At 49.0% G+C, this 17,999-nt stretch overlaps 1 protein-coding gene across 10 annotated transcripts in view; it reads left to right on the top strand.

Moving 5' to 3' along the window:
• Positions 1 to 17,999, top strand: part of DLGAP2 (DLG associated protein 2) — a 726,244-nt gene that overhangs the window by 687,965 nt on the left and 20,280 nt on the right. For 9 of the 10 annotated variants that reach the window (XM_059909837.1, XM_059909832.1, XM_059909830.1 and 6 more), the window contains 4 exons: positions 7,510 to 7,859; positions 8,764 to 8,805; positions 14,722 to 14,807; positions 16,455 to 16,870. In XM_059909837.1, coding sequence (XP_059765820.1) covers positions 7,510 to 7,859; positions 8,764 to 8,805; positions 14,722 to 14,807; positions 16,455 to 16,870 — 894 coding nt within the window. The remainder of the gene's footprint in view (positions 1 to 7,509; positions 7,860 to 8,763; positions 8,806 to 14,721; positions 14,808 to 16,454; positions 16,871 to 17,999) is intronic. The other variant, XM_059909834.1, reaches the window with a different exon arrangement.

Below are 17,999 nucleotides of genomic sequence, written 5' to 3'. Positions count from 1 at the left end.
TTTGGGCGGGGGGGGGGGGGGGGAGAGACACCCTCTGCTGCCCGTACGTTTTCATCATTTTGTCTTGTTATCTGATCTCTATAAGCTCAGCACTTGCCGTCGTTATAATCAATTCCCTGTTGTGTTATCATTTTGTTTACTGCCCGGGCCCTTGAACACTCAGAATTCTGTACTTAGAAACTTATCTGATTCTTCACATCCTTAAAAGTTGGCTCATTCTCAGTTTTTCTTCAGAAAATCCAAGTTCTTCTTGTGCAAAGTGAGTTTTAAATATTTAAAATGAAAACAGGAAGTGTCTCAAACCATGAAACAGCTGTCATCACTTCATTTCACAGTCTGCAAGATGTTAGATGCTGGTTAGACTATAATTTCTTGCTAATTAACACATCCGAGGTAGATGTCTGTACCACCAGCCCATCAACGTTGCCCCAGAACTTGGGGGACCCACGCAAGTTTTTGTAACTTTAGGGAAACCACTGTGTGCACGCCAGTGGGATAAGACTTCTGTGTCCTGTTTGATTTACACTTATGTTTTGAGACTAACATTAATTAAAGTGTCAAAATAGCTTTTAATCTTTTATGTCGAACCTTTGCCTTTGGTTTGGTTTCTCCAATATCCAGACTCTCATTAGACATTCATGGGCTTGATGACTGTAATTCCTTTTATGCTGTTATCTTTGAAGTTCTAATTAAGAGTGCAGTGAATTTAAGTGTCGCTGTTACATTCAAATAGAACGGTGGTGATGCCTGACTTTCGAAAAATATTTTATCTTGATTACGTATTTATATGACAGAATGCTAATTTTTAAATTTCCTTTTTGGCTTGCAAATGACTTGTAAGGACTGAATTCAGAAATGGTGTCCAGAATTCCAGGTGTGGAGGGATACTAGGCATGCATTTAAAGTAATGATGTATTCACATTTGAGATTACGCAGAGCCGTGTGGAAGTATAAACTGAGCAGCAGTGTATTTCATCCCATTCAAGTTACTTTACCTCCAATAAAATGTGTTTCTCCAAATTCTCCTTCAGTAGATTTGCTAACCCAACACTTTGAAGACCTAAAGGGAAGTCCTTATGATCGATGTCCTCTGCTTTATGTCATCTGTTGAACAGATGGGGGGGTGCTCATACTGATTCGACTTTGCCTGGAGAAAACCTCTAGACCAGCACCGTCCAGCAATGAGAATGTTCTCTGGCCTCTGTCCAGTACTGTCCCCATTGGCTATTCGTGACTATTGAGCAGTTGAAATGCAGCTCAAATGCAGAGGAGCTGATGTTTAAGTGTAGTTGAGGTGTTTAGATATTTTAGAAGTTTAGGTCATTTAAATTTGGCTCCGGGCTATGCTGTTGGACAAAGCCGTCTGGAATGCGACCCTTCTCACACAATCAGGATAAATCTACGAGGTTTGGGGCACAGTTCGCTTGGCCAGCAGGGTCAGCAGCTGCAGCCTCTCCCCATCTGCCCAGCTCACACCCTTCTGACCAGGGCTTTGAGCCCTTTCTTCAGAAAGGGTCCCAATGAGATTAACTCAATCCCGCATATATGTACCGCGTATACCTGGGAAAGTATGGTTTTCACATGCCTCTGCCATGGTTCTCATTCAGCTCTAACAGGGAAGAGTAACATGTCCTTTAAGTATCACTACTATTAGTTTAGTACAATTTTCATAGAAATCTCCCTAAAATGTATTATATGCATGGCTCCTTCCATCTTAAATAGTGTAATTAACCTTTTCTTGGAGGCACAAAGTCTCATATTGGTATCAATAGACTCAGGAGAGAAGGCACGTCACAGAGCCGCTGCTTTCTGTCACCCCCATTATTTTCAGGGTGAGTCTCACCAACTCATCTGATCCCCAAGACATAAGCAGAATCCAGACTAACTCAGGAAATGGATTAAAACACAAGTGCATTTTAATCTCTCTCCCTAGAATCAGGAAGCCACTTGAAAATCTCCAGGGATTTTCACAGTATTAGACACATGGTGAAAGAAATCGATGACAGCCTTTTAAAACCAAAAGAATGTTCCTGCCTGGACTCAATTAAAAAATAAAAATAGAGTAGTCAGGCCTTCAGATACCTAAAGATGTTAAGTAATCATTTCATTTTTTACTTTAAAATTTATATTTGATCCCTTTTATTGAAACAAATCTTGGGATGTTTAGAAATCTCTCTGTTGATTCATCTGCTTTTTGAAGCTGTATACACTTTGACAGAATTACATTGCTAAGTTAAAATTAAAATTTTCATTCATATGTAATATTTCTGTGACCTACATGTAGAAAATGATAGATAATACAGCCTGTAACTAACAATTAGCTCAATCATTATTACCTAAACTGTTCAACTGAATAATCGAATATTTTTCTTGAATGTGTAAAATGTTACCTATAATGGTTTATTTTAATCCATGGCAGCAAATTAACATGCTCAAATGAGCATTTTTAATTCTTTCTTTACTATATTTCCCAGCTTCTAATTCTAATTCTAAGGAGGCGTTTAAGAATATACAGTTCTACCCCATGAGATTGTAAGTACCAACATGCATTTGTCAGAAGAATGGACTTATGAATGAATACATTGATATACTTTATTTTTCAAAAATTCTGTCTCAGTGTTATTTTACTTATCTAAAGTAGTCTGTATACATTAATTTTTATTTACCCAAGACTGACAACTGACACTTAATTTTTTTTTTTGACACTTAATTTTTAAATTATCAAATTCAAAAACATCCAGTTGACCAAGAATATAAAAGTGTTGCATTGTCAGCAGTAAACAGCCTCATTCAAAGTCACACGAGGAATCACATCGTGTGCATATAGGGCCTGAGAGGGTGGCAAAAGGGACATTCAAAACGTGTGTTAAACGCCTGTCTTACGTCTGAAACTACAAATCCCATTTTGACTTCTGTACTAATGTGTACTAATGGATCTGATATCTGGGTGCCTGGAAGTTTTTATGTGTGTTTTCTGAATGTGTTTCTTTAACTTGTGTAAATTTACTCTCAAAACATTAGGTAGCGTCTATTTATTTCATTATAAATGTATGTGTTGGATTTTCACTGGAGCCATTTCAAGGGGAATCAAGTGACAAGTGATAAATACATTCAGGGGCTTAAAACTGTCCCACCCTTGCACATACTTCCTCCATTGAGAAGATGGTGATTGGATCCCAGGGGGTGGGAAATCCTCACGTGTTCAGCCAGAACGTTCCCTGGGCAACTTAGCTAAACGTCGGCCCACATGTCTTCAGGGGAGCCCCATGTTCTGGGGGGACGTCACGTGGTCGTCCCCTGGAACAGCTCGTGGAAGCGTGGCAGCCCTGGAACTCCACAGCCAGTGGTGCAAACCAGCCGGCAAGGCTGCCGGGACCCGAGTCTACACTGCCTACCTGAGGACAGCTGCCTCAGAGGATGGCGGGGGATTAGATGCAGGGGTCCCGTCCAAAATACCCCAGGAATTAAAGCAGGCTGAGCCGGGTCGAGGTCAGGAAAAGGAGGAAGGAGTCTCTCTAGTCGGCAGCTGGGGTGGCGCTGGGTCCCGTCCTGCCGCTGACTCGCCGGCTGCCCTCAGGAAAATGTTTAAAGCCACTGGAACCTCAGTTTTCTCATCTGGGAAATGGAAGAACAAGTGCCATCAACCGGCAAGGTTGTTCTGCAGCTTCCGTGAGGCTAAAGGATGGAGAGCTCAGATGGCCACAGAGACGCTCTCCCAGGCGTAGCCGTGCCCCTGGGTGTGCTCCTGGCGGGGTGCACAGAGATTGTTCTTCCCCGGGACTGTGTCTCATAAACACCCCTGCGATGACCTGGTAACAGCCTCCAAAGAAAGGAGGTGGTGCCAAGTGCTGTTTGCTGTTGGTGTTTGTCTTTCTGTCCACTGGGGGAGGAGCCATGAGCAGCTCTAAGTGACCACCGCTGTAAGGGCCGCCCTTCCCGAGACCGCGCTCCGCCCGCCCCTGCGTGAGCTTTGTTCCCCATCATCCTCGAGACAGCAGATAAGTGGCTTTGTGGCTGCTTCCCTTTTACAGATGAGCAAACTAAGGCTGAGAGAAGGCAGCTTCTCCCAGATCACACGCACGCTTACATCACTGTATGTCTGAAGCAAGGAAGATTTACTGTAGCTCTAAAAGAACCAGAATGGAAATATGGGAGATTTCCCTTTCTTTTTTAAAAATTTATTTATTTTTTATGGAAGTATAGTTAATTTACAATGTTGTGTTAGTTTCACGTGTACAGCAAAGTGATTCAGATATATATACATATATATATTCGTTTTCATATTCTTTTCCATAATAGTTTATTACAAGATATTGAATATAGTTCCCTGTGCTATACAGTAGGACCTTGTTGTTTATCTATTTCATATAGAGTAGTGTGTATCTGCTAATCCCAAACTCCTAATTTATCCCTTCCCCTTTGTTAACCATGAGTTTGTTTTCTATGTCTGACTCTGTTTTTGTTTTGTAAATAAGTTCATTGTATCATATTTTAGATTCCATGTATAAGTGATATCATATGATATTTGTCTTTGTCTGGCTTACTTCATTGAGTATGATAATCTCTAGGTGACAAAATTTCATTGTTTTTTATGGCTGAGTAATATTCCATTGTATATATGTACCACATCTTCTTTATCCATTCATCTGTCAATGGACATTTAGGTTGTTTCCATGTCCTGGCTATTGTAAATAATGCTGCTATGAACATAGGAATGCATGTATCTTTTCAAATTAGAGCTTTTGTCCTTTCTGGATATATGTCCAGCAGTGGGATTGCAAGATCATATAGTAGCTCTATTTTTAGTTTTTAAGGAACCTCCACACTGTTCTCCATAGTGGCTGCACCAATTTACATTCCCACCAACAGTGTAGGAGGGTTCCCTTTCCTCCACACCCTCTACATCCGGTGACTTTGGTGCCCACGGGGAAGAAGCTGCAAATTCCAAGCATCCAGAGTCACAGCGTCCACAGCAAGACTTCAGGTTGACGCAGTGTTTTTTTTTTTAACATCTTTATTGGAGTATAATTGCTTTACAATGGTGTGTTAGTTTCTGCTGTATAACAAAGTGAGTCAGCTATACATATACATATATCTCCATATCTCCTCCCTCTTGCGTCTCCCTCCCACCCTCCCTATCCCACCCCTCTAGGTGGTCACAAAGCACCGAGCTGATCTCCCTGTGCGAGGCAGCTGCTTCCCACTAGCTATCTGTTTTACATTTGGTAGTGTATATATGTCCATGCCACTCTCTCACTTCGTCCCTGCTTACCCTTCCCCCTCCCCGTGTCTCAAGTCCATTTTCTATGTCTGTGACAGCATGTTTTTATAAAACATTCACCAGTTAACGTTCTTGAAGAGGCAGGTTTTCTTTGCGTTGCAGTTTTCTTCTCTTGGAGCAGTTCCCTAGCCTGGTGATGGGGCTGGGCTCCCTGACTCCTAGGACCTTGTGTCCTAGTGACCTGGGCCCCATGGGAACGATGCTGGGCTTTCAGCAAGCTCGTTCAGTCCTGGGTGTGCTCTGAGGGGGCCTGGCAGGGCCGCGACGGTAGGTGTGTGAGGGAGGTTAAAAGGCTGCGTTGAGCAGGTCTGGCGGTCCCGAGGCTTTGCAGGCTTTAGAGGACAGGACAGAGGGCGGGACCAGGGCAGGAGGGACCGCAGGGTCGGTGGTGGATGCCTTGTGATTGACTGAAACCGGATGGACAGAGGTCTCCTTAAACCAAAGTGTTTTAGCCGCTAGGACAGCACAGGGGAAAGGTCTGCTGAGGATGTTGAAGGTGCCCTTAAGAAGCGGACTTGAGGCACAAGGGCCCTGGGGTGTGGATGACGGTCCGGGGGAAGCAGGAGGAGCCACTCGCAGCCCCACATCAGGGAGGGCCACTTCCTTCCGCTGGCGACACAGCCTCCGGGCTCAGGCTTATCTAGAACAGCAACTAGTGGTGAGTGCTGGAGGTTGGGAGCCTTTTCTTAAACACCAGAATCTCCCACAATAAAGCCCTGAATAAAGTCAGCTTTCCACAGCTTTCCTCTAGAGCTTGATGGGCGTCTTTAAAGAGAATGCTTTTAGAGGTTTCTCGGGTGTAAACATATTCGAAGCCCATTTTTCTAATGACTGTGTGCCTCACTGTGTTTCCCGCCCTTCAGCGCCTCTTTCCCATTCATCCTTTCGAAAATGTGTGCGTTTCATAAATTTTCATGCGAAGTTGTTATGCCTTAAAACTCAGATCATCCTGACATGACAAACTCATTTTGTTTTATTTGCCTGTGTTCATCTGGGATGACATTTGAGGCTTTATTTCTTGGGAAAATCCATTCACGCAGATTTAAAAATCACTGGCGCAGAGGGTAAGGGTTAGGAATGTTGGTTGAAGTCCCCACAAACAGGAGAGGAAATGGTGCATTTCCACACCGCAGCCGGATGGTGATCCCCAGGCACAGTGTCTGGAGGCCTTAAAGGAAACAGCTGCTCCGTCTGTCCTCACGGACGAGGCTCGGCCCTCCCAGGCCGCCCTCCTGGGCACGTCTGGTCCCCAAGCCAACAGCCCCCGACGCCTGCACCCTGCGTGGGCGCGCATGCTTTGCGTAGTGATGAGGGTGCCCAGGTCCCTCTCGGAAACACTTCTGCCAGTTCTTCCTTCCAGGTAAAGAAACATGACCAACACCTGTGGAAAACCCATTCCTTCACAGCGGATGTGATATATTCCTGCTGTGAACATTGGTAACACCCAGAGCCCAGCAAATACATCTGATGAATTTTGGGTGCCTTCTAAGAGGCATTTAATATCATTTCATGTCGAATTGCACTTATTTTCTTTGGAGGGTTTACTGTCAGCGGCGTGTGTAGAACTCCAGTGTGTGCAGGGCTCAGAGGAGGCGAAGTGGCTGGTTATGAACCCGGTAGACGTGGAGACCCGGGTCCCTTCTCAGTCGGCTCCAACGGTTTACACCCAGGGAGTGTGTACTTATGGGGAGCAAAGAGCTTTCTGATACTGTGTGTTTTTCTCCATGATTAAAAGAATACCTGTTCGTTAGAGCGCTGGTAGGATATACAGAGAACTGTCCGCCGCACGGTCACTGAATGATGACCGTGGTTAGAATGTACTTCTCATCTTTCTTCATTCACAGGTTTTCTTTACAATATATTCCATCTTAGACTGGATAGAATTGAGTAGGCCCCGCTTTTTTAACTTAGAGTTATACAGTGAGCGTTTCGCCTGCTACCGTGACCCGCGTGAAGACGATGGTGTAGCTGCCTTCCGTCCTGCTGAGTCAGACGTTACTTATTCTGCTAGATGTAGGGGTGTTTTTATAGTTTTTCGCTGTTATACACACATCCCTGTCGACTCTCTCTGAGCATGAAGCGTTTTCCCCGCACTCTGCCTCATTTTCCTAGGCTAGACGTCGGGGAGAGACCTGCCCAGTGGCCACGGGAGGGCTCGGGTCGTGGACCAGATTCCCTGCGGGCGGCGGGGAGCCGGCCCCGCTGACGGGCCTCTGTCTCTCTTCCAGCCGCGTCCTACACCAACTACAAAAAGACGCCGCCGCCCGTACCCCCCCGCGCCACCTCCAAGCCTCTGATCTCGGTGGCAGCGCAGAGCAGCACCGAGTCCACGCAGGACGCCTACCAGGACAGCCGCGCCCCGAGGATGGCGCCCTGGCCCCAGGACGGCCGCGGCCTCTACACCTCCACGGACAGTCTGGACAGCAACAAGGCCATGAGCCTGGCCCTGGAGACGGCCGCGGCCCAGCGCCATGCCGCCGAGGGCCAGGGCGGCTCGGCACGGACCAGTGACAAGGCCACCGTCGTGTCCAAGGCCGAGGGCTTCCTCCAGAGCCGGCGCTCCTCCGTCGGGGTCCAGGTACCTCCCGCGTGCCCCCCACGGTGACACAGACCGAGCACTGCCGGCCTCGGCCCGGGCCCTCGCAGGGACCCCGCGGGGGCCGGAGGCTCCAGAGCCCGGGCCCGGCCTTCAGGGGAGGCCGGCCTATGGGTGCAGTGGGCAGGACGCCCCGGCCAGGCCCACCCGCCACCCAGAGGGCCCCCCCCCAGGCATTTCCAGGGGCTGCCAGCTGTTTGGAGAGTATGGAAATAGGTTATTCTGACGCTTAAGAAGGAGGTTTTGTGGTTGAAACCTGATTTTTAGTCTTGTGGCCGAACAGTAGAGTGGGGAGGAAGGGCACTGGGACCAAAGGTGAAGGACAGGGAAGGGCTGCTTGTACGAAAAAGGGGCTCACGGCCACTCGAGGTGGCCCCGAAAGTCCCCGCGCCGACCCCAGGACGCTGGTGGGTTAGCTCTGGTCACTGTGTTCTGAGCACCGAGGGCCGAGCCACCTCCGCTCAGGCCGTAGAGGCTGCCCCTGCGCCAGCTCCCACCACCGCATCCACTCGAGTGCAGGGGCGGGAAAGGTGCCCGGCTAGGAACAGCACCATCCAGCTCCTGCCCCAACCCGGGGACGGCCCAGGACAGGCCTTGCGCGGACCACGTTTCCCAAGATTTCTGCCGTGACTCCCTGCAAGAGGTGGTGTCAGCCAGCCAGCCAGGTTCCCCGTGGCGTCCTCGGCGAGCACGGGCGCCTCCACCAGCCGAAGTCCAGCCGAGGGCTTCCCTGGTGCCAGGGAGGAGGGCCTGCGAGCTCAGCAGGTGTGAGAGGGGAGCCGTGTCCTGGGTGTCGGGGGCCGGGGGACGCAGGCTGGGGAGACTGCCCGCTGGTCTGGGTCCTCTGAACCCGGTCTCCACACTGTGGCTTCGTTGTTTTGTTTAGGATTCTGAATTCCCAGAGCATCAGCCATACCCAAGGTCAGATGTAAGTACCAAAATATGCTCCAAAGCCAAGTACGCATGAATTTTATTTTTTCTCCCTTTTTGGATTATTCATACAACTGCTCATGTCACCTCTCTCTGTCCTGATTCTATATGCCAGGCTCTATGCTAGGTGCTCCCGTATTACTGCAGGGAACCCTTGCATCCCCTGAAGACACAGAATCAGCCCCACTCTGATGAGGACGAAACTGGGGCTCAAACGGGCAGGCGACTCGCTGCAGCCGAGGCCTGGCCGGGCGGGGGGTGCTGGTACGGGGGCAGCCGGCGTTCACTCGGGGGTCACTCTGCCATTAGACGCACGTCTCCAGACGAGACTTGTGAGGCCACCAAGCTCAGGAGGCCAAGGTCACCTTCCTGGGCGCGTGTGCCCCCCGGTCTGCCCACCCACCACCTCCCACAGGTGCACTGCCCACCCAGCCACAAACAAGGCTGGGAGGGTCGACTTCCAAACACGAGGAGTCGCCAACTTACCTGAAAATAGCGGGAACTTTCCAGATAATTCAGATAATTTCAGGTAATTCCAGAAGCCCATAAAGCGAGTTTATCCAGCCACCACTTCCTGCCTGCAGGTCACCCCAGGAGCCCCCCCCCCCGTGCCCCATTCTGCTTCCGGCCGCCGTGCCTCTCCCCAGAAGGTCCCCCGCTCTGCCGAGGCCACCCTCCCTACCAGCCTCTCCAGACCCGCCCCCAGCTGCGCATCGCGTGCCGGCCGGGCGCACCTGCTGCCTCTTGGTACCCAGCACCTAGCACAGCGCCTGGCACATAGTGAGCTCTCGGTCAGTGTCGGTGGACGAGTGTGGGTGAGCGTGCGAATGCAGGGGTTCCGCTTTCCTCCTGGCGGCATGTCACAGCACGAAGCAAGCTTGTCACCTCGCGGTGGCCAAGGGAAGTGAGCTGGAAGCCAAAGAAGATGTCGTCCAAGAAACTCGAGTGTCAGGATAAACGGGAGACAGATGGGTGTGGGGCGCCAGCTCGAGAGTACAGGGGAGAAGAGGGATGAAGTGAAGACCGAGCCGCTGGAAGGACCACCCCTAGATGCCTAGAAAGCTCTAGAAGAATGCTCGAGGGCGTCAGGGTGGTCAGGGCACAAAGTAGAGGTGGCGCTAAGGGCGAAGGAGGGGGCTGGCTTGGGGCCACGCGTGGATCTGCTGAGTCTGCGTCCCAGCCCCGCCCCGAGCTGCCCTCATCCTCAGTAACCCCACGGGCCAGCTGGAGCCACGTCCCTGTCAGGGACGGGGAACCCGAGGCTGGGGGTGAGTGACTTGCCTACAGGTTCACAGCCACAGGGGGAGGGTGGGACCCCAGCCTGCAGTGTCCTGCCGCACACGGAAGGGGAAGAAAGGAGGGTCCTGCGGTGACCCCCCCCGGGAGCCTGCTGTGGGTCTCACCCCATGACCCCGCGTGGAGGACGGCAACGCCCCCGGCCCATCGCGCTGTCCTCAGCTTGCAGGGCAGGGGGGCTGTTGTTCTGCGTGCCCAGCCAGCGCTGGGGGGACGGGTTCCCGCCTGGCCTCCCAGACCAGGACCTGACGGGTTCCCAGAACCACAGCCGTCGGGGAAACTTAGACAGTGCAGAGTCTTTTCATTTTACACGCACTGTCCTTCCCACCGAGCGGAGTGCGCCCTCCTGCCTGCACCTGCCCTGGAGCCCGGGCCCAGGAGGAGCACCGACGTGTAGGGTCCCCAGGGGCTCAGCTCACGGCTCCTCCGGGACATCCTGCCCCAGGCCCTGCAGGTGTGCGCGACACCTGGGTCCCTCCTGGTGACGTATCCCAGCCAGCACACCTGTCTTCTCACCTGGAGCCCACACCTGGCCCTACCTCACTTTTCCTCACGATGGTGGTGACATTTAGCTATTTTCTTTGTGCTCATTTTTGTTTTTATCTGTGATTTGTCTGTTATTGCAGTTTCTACTTGTGTGTGTGTGTGTGTGCGTGTGAAACTCTGTAGAACACGTTTACTGTTCCCAGACCCTGTGATGTGGTTTAATGTCAGGGACCCTTCAATCCTGTCTGCCTCAGTCACCCCATCTCTAAAATGGGAGCGATTCCCACTCTGCGGCGTCACCAGCTGGTTACTGGGTTTAAACGTCCTCTCTGAGGTGATGCTGATTTACCCTGACCCAGGACGCCTTCGGAGTCCCAGCCGTTTCACGTTTCCAGCAAGCCTTCCCTCCCCACCCCACCTTCCTAACTGCTTCTGCTGAGCTGCAAGCATCTCACGGAGCAGGGTTGGCAAATCATATTTAACTGTTGGACTTGTAATAGGTCCCTGAGGGAACTGCGGGGGCTTTGTAGGGGAAGCAACGTACCCGCTTTGCTATGTGTGAAGTTTTGACGGCAGAGCCTAAAATGAGCTCAGTTTAGAGCAAAAACTTGAGATTGGAGCTCCAGCAAATATCCTCGTAACAGCTTGCTTCTCTCTGGTGCCTCCAACTACGGGCGATCAGCCTTCACCTCCCGAAAACGCGGGCCATGCACACACATGCACAGTCACACATGTGCGCTCACGTGTACACGCATGCACTGCACACATGCACGTGCACACGCGTACAGGCATGTACACGCATACACGTGTGCACTCACACACACGCCGGCCACACCAAACTCCTTGTTCCCTAACTGGCCTGTGCGGGACCGTCCTCCTTCCCACTGCTCCTCCTGGCCCGAGGCTCAGCAGCCGTCCCTCCACTGAGGCCCGGGGAGAGTGGGGGGGGGGGGGGCTTCTGGATCCCGGCGCCTACCACTCACTGCAGCGATGGGGTGGTCCTTTCCCCTTTCATCAGCGAGCACCTCCAGTACAGTGTTCGCTTCACAGAGAGTTCCCTTAAAATACAGGGATTTTGCTGATTTCATCTTTCTTCTAATGCCTGGAACACCGTGGATCTTGTAAAAAAATGAATGTACGCATATATTTCTCAAAACCTTTACAATCCTTTTACCCTCCTAGGCAGAATTTTCTCTCGGGAAAAGATTCCTTTGATTTCCTTTCCACTGTGCAAAACAGTAATTCCTTTTCTCTGTCCCAAATTTACTTTTTTTCCCCATCTACATAAAGCTGTCCCAGGGTTTCTGAAATGATAAATATTTAGCTCATCCTGGCCTTGTACCACTGGATCATATCCCCCTTCACCTTTACCTTCTGAAAAGTAGAGCTATCTTCATGTTTTTCTTACAAAGGTTTCATATGACAAACACTGTAAAATCTAAAAAAGTCGTTAAATATAAACTCCTTGAATTTAATACCTTATTGTTAATATAGCTGATGGTCTTAAAAGCGGGGGTGAGAGGGCAGAGCATTAGATGTGCTGTGGAGAAGCTGACCTGAATCTGGCTCCACCCAAAGAGTCTTACGTCAACCAGACCAGGTGCCCAGCGCTTTCCTCGCTTTTGAGAGTAGGAAGAAAAGACTCCACTGAATTTAAGAGATTTACCCAAGTACCACACGGCCAAGCAAGTGGCAGGATTTGACTGCCTCCAAAGCTGCTTTTCCTCATTCACTGTAAAAATAAGAGAATTATAAGAGAAAACGTACACACTAGAGAAAGGAAGAAAAAAGCATTTTGTGATATCTTGGTCGTACTTTTTAGTCACTTTATGGCATGTTTATGTGTCTGTGAAGATGTGTAGTTGTATGTGTGCACACACGTCTTGTGATCTGACCGCTCACGCCACCTGCCTGTCTACCTTCCTTAGTGGACATTGTATCGTAAGCGTCTTTCGTGGTGTCATCCTTAAACCATCATTTTCATAGCTGCACAGCTCTTCTGTGTCATGAGAAATGAAAACTTACCATATGTTACTATTATCCTACTTTCCTAGCCTCCTATTGTCCCCACGTGTCACCTTATAATTTGTTAGAATTCTAGGTAACTTCTTTAGACCAGAATCCTAAGACTGGAATAAGTAAGGCAAATACTTGGAACATTTTTACGATTAAAAGCTAATGCTCTTTCCATTACAAATACCTCTCTAAAACTATACGAATGAAGCAATTTCACCCGTATTATGTATCTATCAGATTCGACAGTACCGACCAAAATTGTAAAATGGGATACCTTTGCCTCAGCCGCCAAATGGGCTGTGAGTATAGTCACCAAAGTACATGCACGTGCAGACCTGTATTTATAGCGGCGTCATTGACAATGTCAGAAAACTAGTAATAACCACATTATCCCTCCATTGAAGACTGATTAAATAAATCAGGTTATAGCCATAGAATGGAAGAGCAGTTAAAGCACAAGGCAGCTCCTTTTGCACTGACGTGGGATAACATTTTTAATATATTAACTTTTATTGCAATCTTTTTGTGTAAAACAATAACAGCAGTCTCCCCACCCAGCAAGGTAACATTTATGTGAGCCGTGACCCACTTGAAACTCAAAAGACGTGGTGATTAACAGCAAGGTTAGGAATTTCATTCGAGCACGTTTCCCCCTGCGGTCAACCTATTTCCTCTTCCAGCCGCCGAAATACGCAACACAAATGAGAGGCGACTTCTGTGCATGTTTTCAGAATTACACCAATAAACAGTGGGGAGCCCCCGACTGCTGCCCCCAGCTCCGCAGCCCACCGGGAGCTGCAGGGTCTCCATGGGGCCGTGTTGATTCTGGCCACAGCGGATCAGTGCAGAGCATGGCTCTGCCCCCGACAAGCTGTGCACCCCTGGGCAAGTTACTCACCTTCTCTGATTCCTCAGTGTTCGATGTGGCTGGAAACGACACAGGGTATCATGTGCACCAGGTGTAGTAACACTTGTCTGCTCTTAGCATGGTACCTGGTACGGGGTCAGCGGAAAACAAATGCCAGCTCGCTCTTAGTACCACGACTTCTACTCACCACAAAATGAGTCAGCCCCCAGTGACAAAGGCTTAGCCGAGGGACATCCCAAGTTACAGGCATGATTAAGTACACCTTTTCTTTCATAACTCACAGGAAAGCGTCCTGATTATTTGTTTAATGGTTTGTATCTTACCCTTGCAGCAATCATTAATATTTTTAAGAAAAGATGTGTTTGACAGTTTAGTTATGACATTTGTGGATTGGGGTCAAAAGTCCTTTTGAGACAGTAGGCAATATTCTTTGTGAAAAGGAAAAGGGACAGTGTAGTAGCTGGGACAATATTTGACTAAACTAACCTTTGGTTTTGCAGACTTTTCATACTGAGAGTTTGCGGGGCGGGGGGGAGTTGTTTGTTTATTTGTTTGTTTTTTTAGAAAACCTGCGCTATTAGAATTCTCTCATGAGTTGACTTTACACCAGTGATGATCATAAATGGTTCTTTGGGTTCAGGGAGACTTTTTGGCAGACGCAGCCGCCATAAGGATTGTGTGTAGAATGCACGATTTCTGTTCTGTTCTGACATCGCCCTGCTCTGGGCACAGTCGTTAGCAAAAGAGAGACAGTTCTGTGTAGGCGCAGATGGAGAGGTTGCCTCGGTGTTCCTGGTGAAGGCGTAAATTCCTTCCGTGTGCTCTTGTATGTGGATGCAGCCATCAGCACAGTCCTATTAAATCGCTTGTGTGTTTTGTTAGCTCTGTCTGGTTCATGCTGTACCTGTAGGGTGTGATAAGAGCTTTTAAGTCCTCTCATAATGCAATCTAACAAAGCCTATTTTTTGCCCGAGCTAAACAAAGCAATTTTATTTGCATACATTTAAAAGACTGAGGTGCCGTGTTGAGTTCAAGTGGTGATGCAGAATTTGACGAAACAAGTAGCAACTTACTTATACCAATATGAGTGCATTTCCCTCTCTCTGTCATTTTCCTGGGTCAAGTGCATCTCTGCATTAATTAAACAAATACACAATTAATTACCACAAATGAATACACACACACAAAGAGTCCCTGGCCCAGGTCCCATGTCTCGGTTCTAAAATAAGGTGTTCTGTGTTGAATTAGGTGGAAACAGCTACCGACTCTGACACGGAGAGCCGTGGCCTGCGGGAGTACCAATCTGTTGGCGTGCAGGTGGAGGACGAGAAACGGTAAGCAGCCCCCCAAATACCCCAATACCCGCCATCTCCCAAGCGGGGCTCTTGGTTTGTAACCTGACTGCAAGTGTCTAGACCACACTGACCATCAATGATTCAGGCCATTTGACCATCAATAATTCAGGCCAGGAAACAGGGTCGTATCTTTATACTTCTCAGTGTATATCACTCAAGTGTGAATTAACTTCCTCCTATGCCCTGTTTCTGCAAGCGGCAGGGGACTCGCTTTTTCTAAAGTAATTTACCACCTACGAAAGCAGAGGGGCTGGCAGCTCTGAATGTTAGAGTCCTTTATCCAAAGGGAAAAAACAGGCTGAGGGTGAAACAAACACAGGTTTTCTCACCTTATAATGTTAAAAGTAAAAGGAAAGACAGAGAGAGAGGGAGGGAGACTGAAGTTTAAAACCTTAGCTGTGCTGGGATTGTGACACTTCAAAGGAACCCCTCAAACTGTCAAACACAGAGAAGTCCATTACAGGAGTGTTGTTTTTGTAACAAAAACAGGGTGGCTATTTTATTTTATATTTAAAATAGCATATCTTGTAAATTTCATAAGAACAAATTCTGATGAGCGCATTACATCGTGAAGCCCCAGTGATTCGCTCACGGTGGAGGGCTTTAGGACCAACCTGCAAAGATTTTGATTGCCAAGGAATTCAGAACACAAACTGATGGCTTCCCCAGGACGCGAGCTCTCAGAACCCGCACGTCGTCTGTACCTGGGGACCTGGGCTGGCTGTCTCTGTCCCCCGCGTTGGCTTGTTCTCAGCTCCTTTGCCTCCAGGGCAGGAGATGGTGGCAGGTCCATTAACCAGCTGTACTCACAGCTGTGTGCCATCTGGGGGGCCAGTTTTTGAGGAGTCAAAACATGTAGCATGGGCAAAATTTGGATATGCAGACACACATGCACACGTGCACGCGCACACACACACACACACACACACACACACACACACACACCCAGAGTTCTCACCAGCAAAATCTGCATTCCTGTTATAAGCTCACTTCTGCCAATCATTTCAGTAACTGGCTGTGTGGAATGACTGACATTTAAATACATACGATGAAAATGTTTTTTAAACACCTGCTGAGGTCAGAATTTGGATTCATTATTTTGCATAAAAGACAAAATCGGGATGATATTACAGTATTCAGATAGGAGAAGAAACTCACGTCTTGAGCTGTGATAGGAACAGCCACCAAAACTCAGTAGGACACAGATGTTATTACTTAAAAGAACTGTAAACATAAAAGAAGCAGCAGGGCTTCGTTTTACGTGTATGCCACAAACAGAAGAGAGTAAACTTGTAGCGTCTTTCTGAAAGGCAAGTGACCACTCCAAGATAGTCGTTTCACGGGATACATCAAGCCTCCTTGTGTCGTGCAATAAACTTAAGTCTTAAGTGGGCATTGTTTAGACGTTGAAACTTAAGTAGAAGGGAGAGGTTCATTGTTTGCAAAGCCAAATGATGTTCTGCCATAGATGAAGCGCCAAAGTGCTTGTAATAGAGATGAAAACGCTCGTCTTCTCCGCGAGGTGCCGGCTTGTGGCCCAGGCGCGCTCCTGATGGGTGCATCTAGGTTTTGCTGCCCGAGGTCACCTCGCAAAGGCCCCACTTGTCCCCCTTGCCTCCCTTGCAGATGCGGACGCTTTAAGCGTTCCAACAGCGTGACGGCCGCGGTGCAGGCGGACCTGGAGCTGGAGGGCTTCCCGGGACATGTCGCCACGGAGGACAAGGGCCTGCAGTTCGGGTCCTCCTTCCAGAGGCACTCGGAGCCCAGCACCCCGACCCAGTACGGGGCGGTGCGGACCGTCCGGACCCAGGGGCTCTTCAGCTACCGAGAGGACTATCGGACCCCCGTGGACACTGCTGACCTGCCCCCTCCCGACCCCTGGCTGGACCCGTCCATGGACACGGTGGATGGCGGCCACGTGTCTCCGTGCCACAGGGACGGAGCGTGGTTTCTGAAGCTGCTGCACAGCGAGACGAAGCGGATGGAAGGCTGGTGCAAGGAGATGGAGAGGGAAGCGGAGGAGAACGACCTCGCAGAGGAAAGTAAGGGCCCAGGTCTCCTCTGAGGCTTGTAGACACTCGTGATGTTGCCGTAACACAAACGGCAGGATCCCCGGGGAAAGTCCCTGGGTCCCTGAGTAAATTTAAATGAGTGGGCTTCCTACTGCCTCCCACCAATTCTAAGGCACAAGTAAATGAGCAGAAAAGCAATCGCTAAAATATTAAAGGGCATCCTTTTGTTTTGTTGTTTGTTGGATAACAGGCTGGCTTGTGCTCACAGGGATGTAGTTTATCTCCTGTTGCACGTGCCGGTTCTCTTGAATTCTGGCAATGACTTGATAGGGAGCAGTTCAGACGTTTTCTAGAATCATGACTGTCCCGTGTTTATAAGAAATTGCTTTGGCTTTATGCCAAAGAAACATTGGACATGGTAGACGACTAACCAGCCAGCTGGTGATGGTGGCTCCCGGTTCCCCATCCCTGGGCGGGTGGGGATCTAAGTTCCCTGACCTCACGTGGGCAGCGCAGATCTGCTCCCAACCCTTTACGCCAGGTGGGTCTCCGGCTCTTGCACAGAAAGGCACCAGCCTCCCCTTTCCCTGAAGAAACTTATCGTCAGGATTGTCCAGAAGCAGCATCCTTTATGAATTGCTGTGTTGATTTCGAAACAGATAGCTCCCTACTTTGTTTATAGACCAAGAATGCCACAAGAATGATTGCAGTGTACATACAACTAACACTTGTCTTTACCAAATACAGTTTCACAGAGGCGTTTCTGAATGTCTTAACTCGACAAAGCATGCTCTTTTTAATTTTTTCTTTTTCCATGAAGTCCTTTGTACAATTGCTAGATCACTATAAATCCTGAAGTTCAAAAGGACACCTGATGTCCTTGGGAATGTCACCCTGACATTGTATGTCCAGAAATCTGCTGTAGGAGAAAATGTCAATAATCCTGGCAGTGGAGGCACAAGGATGAAAGTGTCAGGACAGTAACTTATAGACGCAGTGGCCCTGGCCACTGAGGAGTCCAAGAAAATGGTTGGTGTTTTGATCCTGAGTTGTTAAAATGTACATTGTTAACTTAGGAAGAAAGGGGGAGAGTGCCTTCAAATCCCCAGTTCTCTTCTCCCACATTCCTCTCTCAGTCATCACACCCCACACCTCCTTC

This window comes from Balaenoptera ricei, chromosome 21, assembly GCF_028023285.1.
Source record: "Balaenoptera ricei isolate mBalRic1 chromosome 21, mBalRic1.hap2, whole genome shotgun sequence".
Lineage (NCBI taxonomy): Eukaryota > Metazoa > Chordata > Mammalia > Artiodactyla > Balaenopteridae > Balaenoptera > Balaenoptera ricei.
This window is presented reverse-complemented; position numbering and strand designations above follow the sequence as displayed.